Consider the following 15,637-nt stretch of genomic DNA (forward strand, 5'->3'; position numbering starts at 1 on the left):
TCAAAGGCACAATTGCTTTTTATCTCCTATGATTATTGAGATGTCTCCCTACTGCTTGTTAGACTATATATATTGTGTCTGTTAATTCTGCCCATTCATGAATTTACTTAATTGTCTGGTTATTTCCCTTATAGTTTGTATTCTTCTCAGTTTTATTATGACTTAATTATAAATTTTGGAGTCAGGCTTTTGATTCTTGCATCTGAAGGGTTGGCGTTGCAACACCCCCCTGAGATTATAGATATGTATCTGTCCTGTGACATGACCTGGCTATAAAGTACAGAATGCACTACAATATTTCCATATGGTTCATCTGAGTCGAGTTTCAAGCGAGCCCAGCGGCCAGACAGGGACAAGCCTTCTGGGCCAATCATTCAGACTATATTTTGTGTACTGTGCAATTGCGTGCGTAAACACGTGAACAACTTAGCAATATGTTGACAACTCATTTCACTTGACGTGCTGCCATGGCAAAAAACACAGCTCATTTACTCCACATATTAATAACTTTGTAATGCAAATATACACCCATTTTGGTCTTGTTTTTGTCACACGTCACACTCTTTATGAAATGTAAACCCTAGACTTTTAACCTTTAGGTCATTTCAACATCGATCAATCATCTCAGTCATTTCGGTGCTGTTTTAATAAAATAAAGTATGTGGACGTGTTGGCTCAGTGGGTAGAGCAGGCGCACATATACTTGGAGGTTTATACCTCGACGCAGCGGTCCAGGGTTTGAATCAGACCTGTGACGATTTCCTACTTGTCTTCCCCCTTTCTCACCTAGCTGTCCTGTTAAAATAAAGGTGGAAAAGCCCAAAAAATAATCTAGAAATAAAATAAATAAAAAGTATTTTTCCAATAATTATGGTAAATATTTCTACCTGCAGGAATTCAAAATACGTCCAGCAGAAGGCAGTAATGATCCTTATGAGGAAAATGAGGGGAATTTTTAGGAAGAAATCTGAAAAGTGGTCCCATCAATTTAAAATGCAAAAAAGAAATTGGACTCATTGACTTTTCAATTTCCCCATAGTCACAGGATATATTCTACTCTGCAGTAGTAAATTATAATAGGCACTTTTCACAGCAGACATTTTGACTAATTTTCCATTCTATTCAAGTGTTCCAGTGAGAGTGGCAGTGAGCCAGCGTCCACAATAGCCTACCAAGACCCTACAAAACCAAAGCAGCTTAATGGAATTCAGCCATCATTTGTTACTTTAATTACACCTGTGCTTTTCCTACAGTGCTAAGTCAAAAAAATTTCTCTGGAAAAGGCCTATGGGGGGTTTCCCTACCATTACAATTATGCCAGTGACTCTATTATTGTTGACATCCTTCACAAAGCCAGAGTGAGTGGGATGAGATAGTGTATCAATAGGCACTCACCATACTTTATCCTGGATATTTCCAGATTGATACTCAGTTTTAATTCATGAACTGGAGACTGGTAATCGTAATTTCAAGCTGCGTCTATTTGTGCAAGATTATTTGGTGAAAATTCTCTAGTGGTTAATCGTATGCTTATCTTGTCAGTCATCTCTAACTTTTCCTATAGATTTAGTCAGCTTAAGTGTTGCAGGGACCTTATACCCAGGAATAAGTTCAACACATTTTAACCCCTGAAAATGCCACTACAGTAGTTTAAGGGTTAATGAAATGTTGAGGCCTATATGAAACACTTAATGCATTGTCCATTACCAACACTTTAGGCAGATAGATAGGAAAAACTTAAGCAGCACACAGTGATATCACATCTTAAATATATTTATTAACCAATTACAGGTACTTAATTGATTAAACACATGCAACTAATATCAGATTTAGCCATCTGCCAAATATCTTATGCATTATTGTATCACATCAACAGGGAGAGCAGCAAGCAGGAGAATATCTGAGGTTTTTGTCTTTGCATCAAACAATCTGGAAAAACCCTTTTATCTTATAAAAGGGAAAGTGAGCCGTGGTCAAAGATGTTTATTCTCTTTATTTCAGGATATCACAGAACTCTGTGGAGGAGAAAAAGAAATTCAGACAGAGATTCCTATTGAGCACGACACACAAGAAGTCAGAGTCATACAACATTATGGTCAAGCAAGAATGACTAAACAAACAGCAAGTTATTTTGAGAATACTTTACTATAGTGTTTTTGAATGTGCTTTTTATGGACTGCAATTTCAGCACTATGTAATGGACAGCTCCCCCTGCACAGACCGCTCTGTTTCTCATCTACCAACAACTTTTTCAGATGTTTTACATGCACCCACCTTCCATCCCAATCTTGCCATCACCATCCTTATCGCCTGCAGCCATCAGAGTCTTGGTCTCAGCTACAGTCAGCTCCCTTGCTCCCTGAGAGAAATTCTGAAGGAACAGTCTGACAGGTGCACAAAAAATATCAGAGATAAGTTCAGACTTATATCATCATAGACTGTATCTTTTATGATGCCATTTTCTTTCCCCTCTAGGCTTTTCTGAGCATTCAATCCCCCTCCCCATCACTCACTCACCAGCCCTTCCCCACATGTATTACTGAATTCATTCACAGCAAGAATGCTGCTCCATTCATGCAGTGACCTCTACCTGTGGGCTATCACAGCAGAATTTCAATGTAGATGTAGCACACATGCACAAACACACTCACAGACCCATCTCTATCATTGCTCTAGCCCTTAAACCACACACACAATCCTTACTTGAGCTCCTCCTCCTCAATGTATCCACTCCTGTCTTGGTCCAGGATTGTAAAGACTTTTTTCCCATCTTCCTCAGATGAGCCAGTCAGTCCCACTTGTGCAAAGAACGACTTGAAGTTGAATGTGCCTGGAGCTACATAGGCAGAGAGAATGAAAGACGAAGAGAACAAGAGAGACAGACAGATGTGGGAGTGAGAGGTCAATCACAGAATGACAAGAAAGCAAAAGTGGCGAGGGACTGAATAGAGATGTCGCATTTACTCATTCGCTCAGATGATTTTCATTTTTCAACCAATGACATTTACCAATATACACCCTGTAGCGCTTCACTGTCTTATACCATTATAGGCTAGGCATACTGTATGTCAATATGCCATTGAAACAGTCAAAGCACACTGGATATTGCCCATGGGCCGAAGGCAAACCTAAATGTTAAAAGACCTTTATTTATCAAGCTGTTCAGAGTGGAAATTCTGATCTACTGTAGGAATAGTTGAAGGAGTAGTGTTGAAAGATCTGATGAATCAGACTTGCAGCCACAGAATGATAAATGATTGATTTAAAAACAAATAATCATATGATAAAGGAGTGTGTGTGTGTGTGTGTGGAGGGGTTGGTGTATCCATAACCCTAATGTGATTTGTCTGCTATCCCCACTTTCATAGAACATTTTGGTTTCCCATCACTTTTTTTTAAAAGAAATAAAAGAAATACTACCTCCTTTTATTGATAAATGAAAAAAAAAAATTTGATTGTTATTTTGCCTGCAACATCGCCAACAGCAAGACTCTCTTAAATAAAGGGCATATAAGCACTGACATTTGATTTTTCATCTGAGGGGGTGAGCTGTGTCTGCCTTGTCATGCGAACATAATTGCTGGAGATAAATGATTAAGTATTTTGGGATGTCAGGGCTGTATTGTGTGATTTGGTATATTCTGTGTGAATGCTCAACATAAACACATTGGTATCTGGGTGGGGACTGCTCTCCTGCCACATGGCTGCCTGGTTACCTGCAGGTTCTCTGTCCCCACTGTGAACAACACATACTGTACAGGTATCCCTACTGGGACTGGGAGTGGGTTTAACAATGCCTGTCTGTTATTCTCTGCAATATGTGAGTGGATTTATATTCTACTACTGTAATGTAAGTGTTCTAGTGTTAATGATGTTTGTTAAGTGTGTGTCTCCCTGCGTGTGCCGTCTGACTCACCTTGACAAGCCTGGACCGCAGCCTGGATGTCCTCGGCGCTCAGCATCCCTGCAAATGCCATGGTCCTCTGTAGCTGCCTGAGGGGTGCAAACACACACGGAGGAGGAAATGCAAAGTGACAGTAAATGAAACCGGTGCAGGTGTTTTCGGCTGTCAGACAACAGGATCTGTCAGATAAAACTTGTGGATAGATTTAGAATAATCATTCAGGCTTCAGGTACATGAGCACTGTCAAAAAAACAAGGTGCTAAGCTGTACCTTTTATAAGTGGGGCTGTGCCATTTTGACAGTGAGGTACAAGCAGATTAACAAAAGATATAAGTCTGTATTGTTTTCTCAGAGAAATAAACTTTTATTTTATTTATGACATATTTTATTATATGAGAATTGCCTGATGATCCAAAATTAGAGAGAAGGTTTTTGCAACTTGAAGGAGCAAACAAAAAAAGGGTTGATTGTCTTATTTTCTTTATTTCCCCCTCTTTTAAAAGAAAATAATTGAGATGCTTTAAGGCACAAACACACACAGAACGGACAACTATCATCACACAAGCATTGCCATGCACGTGAATTTGCAAAAAACTTGGTACTCACCGTTCTTCGGGTGAGGTTTGCACTCTGAGCCTATGATGCGCAGATCTCTGCTTCTCCTGTTTTGTCCTTATAAGCCACCAACGCTCTCTTGTAGCTTTGTGATCCGGAGTGCAAGAGGCAACCTGACGTATCTGTCCTCAAATCCAGGGAGAGTTCCCCCACGCCACAGAAAGCCTCCTCCTTCATCAGTTAATCAGAGCAGATGATTTTCTCACTCACGATATTATGCAAACTTGCAGGCATAAGAAAAGAATACAGTAAAAAATAATGACTTAAAATAAGGATTTGTTAAATAATCATAAATATATATACGTATTTTTACAAGTGCACATTTTTCATATGTTTATCTTACTAAGTCTGCTTTTAATGCTACTGCTACAACAACTAATGCTGTTACTATTGTTCATATTAAAATGAATAATAATACAAAAAGTACAGAAGCAGGTGTACTCAGGAAATGTAAAACCTGCAATGTGTATTTTATTTGAGTATTATTTATGTTTGGTAAATAAAAAAGGTAATAAAGACACTGTATAAACACATGAATATGCAACTGTCATATTGTAAGTCTTATCTATAAAGGGGAAATATGTGGGTCTGTCTTGTTATGAAGCATACACAGAGCATTGCAATAATTACATTTGGTTATATATTCTTCATTAAGGTTTTATCACACCTAAAAAAAATGGGATCTATAACAAGTTGACTGTTCAAAAGCATAGTTCCCATATTTGTAGCTATTGTGATCAAAACAGAGTTAGATTATTATTATTATTATTATTATTATCATCATTATTATTATTATTATTATTATTATTATTGCGAAGAGTAGATATTTAATAATGTTTCCCACTAAATCTCACACATCTATATGAAATCACTAGAAAGAAAATGAAAAAAAACCATCAAGAAATAGATCGAAAGCCAGCATCAGCCCACCTGTTTTATGCTGCTTGGCAGTTTATAACTGGCCGTTAATCCAAAAATAAACATTTATTATAGACAGGTTGTCTTTTCGAATCAGTATTACGTGCCTCACGTGGTTGGCAAGTGACTTGATGTAAAAAGCTTTATTCAGCTTTGATACAAAGCACTGGATTCCCATGACTTATAATAAATGTTGAAGCTGATTGGCTCTGTGTTTTTAACGCGAAGGTATTCTTTGTTGTGATTGGCTTGATCACTTGTCAATAATTTGAGGATTTACGCCTTATTCCGTGATGTGACGTTGTACAGGAACATGGCGCTTCAGAGGGGAGGTGTTTCATGGTAGTCAGGGCTATTGATTTATTTCCTTTAGCTATGTTAATTTAAATAACATTAAGGTACATTCACCAAATATGATCGGTCGTAAAAGGTTATCGCTCCTTTTGTCTCTATGGACAACGGAACACTAGCTAAATCTCGTAGCGGTGTTTGCTGTCGTCAGCTGAAACTGTTAGCATTGACATGCTAGCTAGCTGTAGCTAGTGAGCTGGCTAACAGTAAGTAGCTAACGTTGAACGGACAGAAAATATGCTTGTTTGTGTAGCCTACACTGGCGTTAAACTAAATACCAATGATTAAAACACGCTATTTAGCATCAAAGCAGTCATTTATTGTTTAGGACGAAGATTCCAGTTAGCTAACATTTTGTTAGCTAAGCTAGGAGGATGAAGAGCCTCCATGGACATGTTTTGTTGCTGGCCAGTGGGGTTTTCCTGTCGGCGTTTTGGCTGTCTGAAGGTGCCCCTCTTCAGTATCCTCACAAATCAGGTGAGACAGCTGACTGTAAGCTAAGCGATTGTTTGTTCACTCAGTACAACTCCTGTCTATCCAGCTGCTTAGCTAACAGATGTTTCTGTTAGCTTATAAATGTTTCTGTTAGCTTATATTTGCTGGCTGGGGGAACGTTAGCTGTTAGCTAACAGCTAACAACACAACAGCCTGGCTGCATTTCCTGCTAACCTGTGAAGATTGTTATCAGTGTATGGATACTTGTACTAACCGACTATTGTTTGTTTGATAACGAAGTTAACGTGATATCTATTATTGTTATTGGTGAATCTTTTAATAATGCTTATAATGAAAAGTAACAGGATGCCATCGACAGTTTCCCTCTACCAGAACACAGAAATACTTATTAACCTTGTCTAGTTTCATTCTGATTGATATTTAACAGAAATGAATGAGCTTCCTGGTAGCAGTGGTGTCTGAGTTAATATAGTACAGACTATTATAACTGCAGGTACAGATAGGTTAATCTGGCAGTGGGATTGGTCCAGTCAATTACATTTTACATTTTAAAGTTGTGAGTCAATAAACTGCATGTTGGCCTACCAGCATTGGTTTTGAAGTAAACCTTGAATAACCTTTTTTATGTGGACTCTAGTTTACTCATCACAAGTTGTGTCACGGGTGTGATCACTTGATTATTTTAGGATGAATCAAAGTGTATATGGAAGAAAACCGTTTGCCATACTGTCATATGACAGTGTGATAATAAACACTTGATAGGTTGATTAAGAGACTCTTGTTCAGTACATAATTACAGAACCAGGAAGACATTGATTGTATTAAAACAATTCAATTTCAGCTGTTTTACTTTGAATACTATGTGAGATTACTGTTTTGTAATTGATAGTGGACCGACAGAATGAATGACAATTGTGTTGGTCGTTTAAGTCATTTATAACAAAATGTCAAACATTTGGTTACAGCTTCTAAAAGATTAGTATTAATTTGATTTTCTTCATTTCACCACATTGTAAATTGAATGCTTTTAAAATATTTTAACTGTTGTGCTGACAAAGTTCTGAATTTTGATTAATCAAGAAATGGTACACCAATTCAAGTAGATGACTCAATTTACCGAAAGAATCACTTGATGTATCAGCTACAGGAATAATCACTTGCAACCCTAATGTTGTGGATGTCCTACATCCGCTTAAATAACAAGGGAATAGTTTCAGTGTTTTCATTTTTTTTGCAGCTTATCAGGGTAAGAGGCTCTGTCAACCTGCTTCCTTGTGAGAAATGAAAAGATACAGACGTGAATATGCTGGATTCAGGGTTGGTTATGTGTAAACGTAACACATTCCAATCGTATCAGCACCAGTCAATGATTAGCAACAGTGTTTGCTGCTTACAGTATTTTACTACAGCATACTGGAAAGTCATGTTGCAATATGAGCATGCTTTTTATGCTTTTATTACATAGCAACCTGTTCTTTGCCCCACTGGATCTTCCTTTTCCGTGTATACAGATGTGGTGCAGTAATACTTGATCGTTTCAAGGTTTGGTTATGAATTGTGGGTGAGAGCACGTATAAGAACAGTGACTGGAAAGTCACTTGCAAAGCCGGTCTTGAAGTGACTCGTGCTATGTTTACACACATCAGACATGGGTAAAGGTAGATCGGTAAGCTTTACTGGAAGTGTCATTGTTTTAACTGATGATAGTGGTCTGTCTCGTCTGTTATTCAAACTTCCACTACATTGCACAGTGATTCAGTGATTTACCCCCCCCGCCCAGGCTGTAGAGGATGCTGTATTATTATTAGTACAACACTTGCACAGATGAACAGTCTATAATGTGATGTTTTTTAAAATTGTTTTACCAGTGTAAATATTGATCATTTATAATTGAAAATGGCAGAACACAATCTTGCAAATATGGATCCTTACAAGGGCAGCCTTTAGTATGGGCTCTTCATGTAATTGATGAGGCTTAGTGCTTCTATCCTAGCAGCCAGACAAATCTTAGCGGAACACAAACATGTCAGCCAGACAATGCCATCCCTCATCCTGTACCTAACTGAAAGTACAGACATCCACTGTTGTGCACGCTGGTGGGTGAAATCTGCAAAAATGGGTCAGCTCCTCCTCTGCGTGGATGCCTACTGAAATATGCAGTGGAACCGAAATAAGACCTGGCAGCTCCCTGCTGTATTGGTCCCAAAAACCAGTTGAGTCATTTGGTGGGGCCTGCCAAGTCATAATATAAACCCATGACTCAGATAAGGCCTAACTGAGAAGTACTGATCCCATGTAGAGCTGCCGTGACCTAGCTCCTGCTTTTTCTATCTGACTGCTGCTGCAGCCTCTCTGGGAGTCCTGCACTGCCTGGAACCCTGTTGCTCTGCTGAAACAGACGGGAGGGTGTTTGTATCAAAGAGCTGCCTGCAATTACAGCTGAATGTTGTTGTATTTTACAGGATTGTTGTGAAGTTAAGCTAAAGCCAGTTGGAATTCTCTCACAACAAATGCTCCTGCCAATGACATCATTTTGTAAGCTATAATTGTAGATGGAGGAAATGTTATGTAAAAAAAACAGGCACGTGACATATTTTTGATCTGACTGGAACCGGGCTATTAAATTTTGCTTTATCATTAGCTCACTCTTGGATTCATGATGTTGGAGATTCTGGCCGGGTTAGAATTATGAAACATGCATTTCATATCAGGATAGTCTCATGACAGGATCAGGCTGCATGGTATCAGTTTGATAATGGTTTGATCTGATGGACCTGTTGTTTTGGGTACAATAACTTAAGCTTTGGCAAAGACGGTCTTCTATTTTTCAGTTCCTCTTCTGCGTGGCACAGTGGAAGACCTCAGACATGGGTTTCCCTGTCTCAGTATGAGGCTATTGGGGGAGGGGGAGGGGGGGGATGCTGCAGTAGATAACATTTCTTGTTTTAAATGTTTATGGTGGTTTGATGTTTACATAAACTATAGTACTGTAGCTTTGTAACTCACCAGTTCAACTTACAAATGTCCAACTAAATCTGATTAATTAATGTTTGCTGAACTACTGCCTGTGACTGCTGAAGATTTTATATAATTTCTCTTCACTGGAAAACATTTAGTGTACTTACCTTAAGATTTAGCAGGGAAAGCCAAACCAATGGTATGTCTTGGACACCACTTTTTTTTTTTCCCTTTGTTTGCCTATTGTGTTTTTGTTTGTCTCTTCGCTCCTGACAATTTTTATTCCTCTGGATTTCTTAATGCATATATTTTTCTTTTCTTGTGCAGTGGATGTGCCATTTGTCGTAGTGTAAAATATTGTGTCGTCTGTGGTTTTGATTGGTGCGTGTTAAGCAGATTCAGTCTAATAGGTTGGGCTGCGTCAGCTCAGAGTTCTCCTCCTGTTCCTTTCACTTACAACTGTGGCACAAAGGAAAGGAGTATAGCCTAGGACTGTGACGATAACCGCATCACCGCAATACCGGCGGTGACGTGCCACTACCGCGGTCATGACGTCATCACCGCCATCACCGCATTTTTTTTTTTAGCTCGCGTAACTTACAGGAGAACAGATATTGTGTGATATGACATATAATGAAAGCAATAATCATTGTGTGGTTACCCCACACTCTGTCTGCTCAGCTGCTAAGACCGCTGTACTGCGGAGCGTCTTTCCTTGGCATTGTCGGCAAACCTTTTTTTTTCTTTTTACTTTATTGACAATAGAGCTTTCTGAACTGTCTGTGGAATAGATCAACGGAGATGAGAGAAAGCAGAGTGGCCATAAATGACAGCAAAACACAGTAAAGACTCTCACATTGAGCTGAAATGGAAACACTACGCTACGCACAGAGTGCCCTGCATAGGACAGATAATTCCTTTGCAGCGAAAGGTTTAGATTATTTCCCCCTCAAAATAGATAATTGAGCACTGTAGTGGTTATGACCATATCAGTGACTATGTAACTACATGGAAACGGGATAAACGATGTCTGTGGCTTGCACAGTAATAGCGTTACTGAAGCTTAGCTGTTGCATCGCGCTGTCTCCTGGGAATTCAGTTGTAGCAGAAAAAGGTAAACTGTAGTGTGCAGATTGGAGCGTAGTGTGTGAAGAGTGAAAAGCGGAGTTGTTTATAAGGGAAGAAGCTTGGAGTATGAAGAATATAGTAGATATAGCTACAACACACGGAAGAGCCTTTTGAGTTTGATGGTCGTCCTTATTTATTCGAACCCGAGTATACAGACAAAGAACTAGCACAACTCACAAGAGTTGGAAAGAACGAGACTGACAGACAGAGGGGAAACAGGCAGATGAACTTGCTGCTCCAAGCACAAGCTAAAGCTAGCCTTCAGTAACTGGGAGACATAGCCACACCACCGGGCGCTCCGTGGATTTTTATTGGGATGATTATCACAGATGCCTGGCTGAATACACTCACCGGACGGCAGCTAACGGCTAACAGCTATCTGGCTGTACACACTCACCGGAGGGCAGCTAGCAGCTACTACCGCACTACTGTTTTTTTTTAGGGGGGAATACACTTCATGACATGACCTGTCCTCTGGAGGACATAGCCACACCACCACCGCTCCGTGGATTGTTATTGGGATGATTATCACAGAAGCCTGTCTGAATACACTCACCGGACGGCAGCTAGCAGCTAACGGCTATCAGCTAGCAGGGCAAGCTAGCTACCGGCAGGATCGAGACAGGGACCAGGGTATTTAAACAATGTCTGAGTTGAAAACGCATCTTGTTGACACGTAAGGGCCCTGTTCATGTGGCACAGACATATTAATTGCATTTTGTGTCTGTTAAGAGGCACAAAGGCACTCTAAAACTTGCCCCGAGCACTGCCGTTTTAGCTCAGGGGACGCTTGTGTAATGGTAGCTGCAGCTTCTCCGTGTTACCTGCACTGATTGGTGGGTGGGGTGTTTTCTATCGGAAATTATCGCGTAGCTATAGCGAACAAGATTAACGTAAAAATTGGCCGGAATTCTCCTTTTAAGCCGATGTTTATCGCGGGGGTAACGGCCATTCACTTTACCGGTGGTATTGACAACAGATAAAGCCACTGTGTCTTGAGAAGCTCAAGCTTGTTGTTTTATTGTTTACTTTATATCATCTTTGCTATCTCTTTTCCCTCTCGCTTTTCCTCACAGCAGCACTCTTACGCTGCTCTCCGTTACCGCTTGCTCTCCACACGGGCACTGACGTCAATCACTTAAGGCCCCCTGCCATTCTCGCTCTAATTTACACTACTCTTGTAAGGAGGTTGCAGTTAACCGCCATACCGCGGTGATATGCGATAAGAAAAATACTATACCGTCACAACCCTAGTATAGCCTTCGGTAGCCCTAGTATTTTATATTATTCTTACATTAATTATGGCATTCTATCCCTGATTTGATGTTAATTTTATATTTATTCTCCCTTATTGTAAAGCACATCACAGAGTGAAACAATTGTAATTTCCCCACTGGGGATCAATAAAAGTATATGACGTTAATGACGATGGACCCTTTTAATTTTTAATTCCTTTTCTCATCAATATTTCACCGCAGACACTGTCTCTCATCTTTAGCATAGAGGAGAGATTTGTGGAAGTAATCCTGTGGAAACATCCATCTTTTAGAAATAAACTATTTTGTGTTTCAGGTATTTAAAGCATTTACAGTTTGCATTACAGTACATCTCCTTTCACTTATCCTAAAGGCCAAGTTACCTCTGGTGTCTTTAACTGAGCATGATAGAGTTGTGATCTTAATATCATGGGTAAAGAGGCCAGAGGTTTAACAGTCCTGTCTATTTTTGTCTGTGATGGCTTGGCGTGCTGTTGTAGACATTAAATGAATCTCAATCAATCATGGCTGGCACTTTGGGTCATATCTAATGTCCCACAGGGAGATGAAGTGATTGCTGCTCATTTCATCTGCCCTCTGAATATCATGGGCTGTGCTGTCTGGATTTGTAGTAAGATCACTGCTTAGCCTGTTGGTAGGCTACTGTTCAGCAGCTACAAGTTCTTACCTCAGGTTCATTGTTTTATTTATGAATTGGGGGAAGGCGGGGCTTGATGCCAGATTGAGTAATTTGCTTCTGCACAAGACCTAGGGTTGGGGTTTGGCTGAAATTACCACTCTGCCCCCCCTCAACAATGCAATTGTCATTGGTTCATTGTTCATGTGGATACATCTAGAAGCATTGTGTACATTTGCAGATCTGTGTGCACACTGATGTGTAAAACAAGTAAAATATACATATTTCACCTCTTTCTGTTGGCAAACAACATTATGCATTACAGCCATCTTCTGGTAACGAGTGTGACAGGCACATTCCAATTTCTCTACTTGCTTCCTACTTGCTATGTTTACAATAAGGCATAACACACAGTTTAGACGTTCTCATTGACATCCAGTCGACTTTTTATGTCTTTTTGTCATCTGCATTTGTATTAAATAGATTTATCAAAAAGGACCGCTTGATGGGGAACATTTGGCCAATGCTTGTGCTGCTGCACTAAGAACATTGATCAGTCCACAATTTTACACTTGCAAAATCCTCTAACAACCTAAATATAAACAGATTAATGATGACTCATGTATTGTGGGATAAGCTATTCAAAGAGATTTGGAGACTGAAGAAAAACTTTTTTTTTTTCTGTAAGGAGCACCATCCACACTATAATGTGAAAACCTTTTTAAATTGATCCCATCTTGAAAAGCACAGTTTATATTAAAAAAGGCCAAAATGGAGAGAAAAATATTGTTATATATTTTCAAATTTAGCGGTTTAGTGTGGGCCAGACATATTGACCTTAGTCTGGTTTCTCATTATTCCGAAGTGCCAACTCTTTGTATTGCAGTCATACTCAAGGCTGTTGTTTTTCTACTTTATATGCTGATGAGAAAACAAACTAGAAGTAGGTTTGTAGTCTGGATACAGCACCCGGCTTTATCTGTCAGGAATTTGTAGTTCAGCAGAAGGAGACTCCGTAGGTGTTGATTCTCCCTCTAGCAGACAGGATGTACCTGACAAGCTACAACCAGTGGGAGACAGAATAAACTCAGGAGGCAGAATGGGGTTACACTCTTACTATTCTCTCGGTACACACTTACACTCACTGACACACGCACATCACGCCAGATATAATGTTGTGGGCCGAGATGAGATTAGAGTTTACATTAATTGCAATGTGACACAACATAGTGAAATTACAAATTAAGAGAAGAAATTGTGCACTTGCATTCAGAGAGACTCCCAGACAACATCCACAACACCATTTCTGACTGACAGTTAAAAGTGGAAGGGATTGACTTGAACGTCTTCTGACTGTTCACTCGCATATAGCAGTGACTACAACAGACAAATGAGCAGTGACATTTGGTACGTGAGAAGACAAGGTGGGCATGCGGTGAAAGAACATGGTGACAAGGTCACCCCCCACAAAAAGGTTAAGCTCTTGTCAGAATTACAATATACACATCTTTTAAATATTTTTTTTTTATTTTTTAGAAAAGGGTATTGACAACACTTACGTTGTGCCTTTTGTAGTATCTTTTGGTTATAAATAATATATAACATATTTATTTGATAAATCACTGACTTAATTTAAATCAAAATCTGGTATAAATATGTCTTCACTGCCTACTACAGCTATTATTTCCTTTTTAGTAGCATATTGTCCATGGTTATTACAAGAATACTCTACTGGGGCTGGAATAAATCAGGCCTCTAATAGTTAATGTGTGAATGCAGTCTCCAGAGCAAAGATGTTTCACTAAATTGGAAATCGGTTGCACTCAAATGGAAAGCCTCAGCTGTGTGAATGTTGGTCAGCATATCAGTGTAGTTAGAGAGCAGCAGCCGAGCAGCACAGTGGGTGGGTTGCAAGGCTGCTGTCAGCCCTGACACTTGAACTGCTGGGCCAGCAGCATCCTTAACGGCGCAGCCGAACACCTGCTGTCACCACTGCTGCACCATCAGCTGCGTATCAGCAAGTGGAAACCCCCACAACTGTCTCTCTGAATGGCTGACCAGGGGTAGAGGATGGGTGGTCTGGTCTTAAGAGTCACAATTGTTACATCATGTTTACAGAAATGTTAAAAAGAAATCAATAACTGTTTGCACTCTTTATTATTATTTTGTATTATTATTGTGTTACACTGCAATTGAGTTGCTAGTAAAAGAGAGTTCTAGAAGTAGCATTTTAAGAGCACCGTGCAGTGTATTTCTGTTTTCAAGCTTCAGTGTACCTACCTTTTTGTTGTGGTTGGATTTAGAAGAACAGCCAGTACACCCCTGGAGCGCAGTATTGCTGTCAAACTCACTTATGTTTATATTTGTAACAAAGCTTTCAGGTGCCAAATTTTTTTTCTCTTCTGAATACATTTTGAAGCACGGCTATGAATGTGAATAAATTCAGCATATTTTCTGTCTGTTTTTCTCACTTCAGGTGGAAGCACAGGAGATACGTTGTCTGTGTCTCTCTACCTGTCCCTGGTAGTGTCACTGACGGCGCTTGTGGCCTTGGTGGTGTTGCTAGTGAACTGTGTGACCTGCTGCAAGCAAAGGGAGATCAACTTCAAGGTGAGAGTCCTGGTGGGCAGGTAGCCAGACACACGCAGCTCCACCTGCTCCCTCATAAATACATGGAGTAGAAATGGATTGTATTGGACAGTGTCTGTGAATTTAGCGTCTGTCGTGAAAGATATGCACCGCAGTATCGTGTTTAAGGGTGTCACGATTTCGATTTTAAATTGAAATCGTCGACGCTGCCACGCCCCCATGTCACGTCCGGTCGGTTTGTCAAGTGGGAAAAAAAATGTGTAGCTTGCTCAAGGTTGTCCATTTCCTGATTGATTCTACCACCACTCCAGTGGAGGTGCTAATGAGCTAGATTATTACACAAACAGTAGCAGAAGAAGACCAGCTACGCACGCACGCACGCACAAAGCATACACCAATCACACTCAGCTTGAGCGAAGTGCTGCCCGCACGAATGAGGTAAAAAAAACGGGAGTGAGACGGTTCATTTTCCCGATTCAGTGACACTACTCGGGTTAATTAACCGGCTCTTCGGTCAGTTCGTCAACACTAGTGTTGAAGTGCTGCGAGTCAGTCAACCTCCTCTAATTTAGCTACAGCCAGTCAGAAGATAGCATGGTAACTGCAGATGCAGGAGACCCATCGACAGAACTTGAACCCCCTCCTCTTTCACTAAAGTCACCAAGTCAACAGTTTGCAAGCTCTGCTATGTGCGTGTACCATATTCTTCCACTGGCAGCATGACTAACATGGCAGTTAATCTGTCTGGTATATGTTCAACTGTTCGGAAATAGTTTAAGACACTTAATTGTTCAGAGAAGACTATGGACATGGCTGTTTTATTGT

General features: G+C 40.1%; 2 protein-coding genes across 2 annotated transcripts in view; one reads left to right on the plus strand and one right to left on the minus strand.

Annotated features, from left to right (window-relative positions):
- Positions 1 to 1,757: 1,757 nt before the first annotated feature.
- pvalb5 (parvalbumin 5) lies at positions 1,758 to 4,666 on the minus strand. Its single transcript, XM_039825751.1, has 5 exons — positions 4,511 to 4,666; positions 3,917 to 3,993; positions 2,704 to 2,836; positions 2,275 to 2,384; positions 1,758 to 2,015 (listed from the first exon to the last, which is right to left on the minus strand). Exons 2-5 carry the CDS (start codon positions 3,975 to 3,977, stop codon positions 1,993 to 1,995), a joined length of 327 nt encoding a protein of 108 aa, XP_039681685.1. The 5' UTR covers positions 3,978 to 3,993; positions 4,511 to 4,666; the 3' UTR covers positions 1,758 to 1,992.
- A 1,058-nt stretch (positions 4,667 to 5,724) lies between these two features.
- Positions 5,725 to 15,637, plus strand: part of lmtk2 (lemur tyrosine kinase 2) — a 30,470-nt gene continuing 20,557 nt past the window's right edge. Inside the window, exons 1-2 of the mRNA XM_039824634.1 lie at positions 5,725 to 6,265; positions 14,700 to 14,833. Coding sequence (XP_039680568.1) covers positions 6,163 to 6,265; positions 14,700 to 14,833 — 237 coding nt within the window. The 5' untranslated portion in view covers positions 5,725 to 6,162. The remainder of the gene's footprint in view (positions 6,266 to 14,699; positions 14,834 to 15,637) is intronic.

This window comes from Perca fluviatilis, chromosome 15 (genome assembly GCF_010015445.1).
Source record: "Perca fluviatilis chromosome 15, GENO_Pfluv_1.0, whole genome shotgun sequence".
In the NCBI taxonomy this organism is placed as follows: Eukaryota; Metazoa; Chordata; class Actinopteri; order Perciformes; family Percidae; genus Perca; species Perca fluviatilis.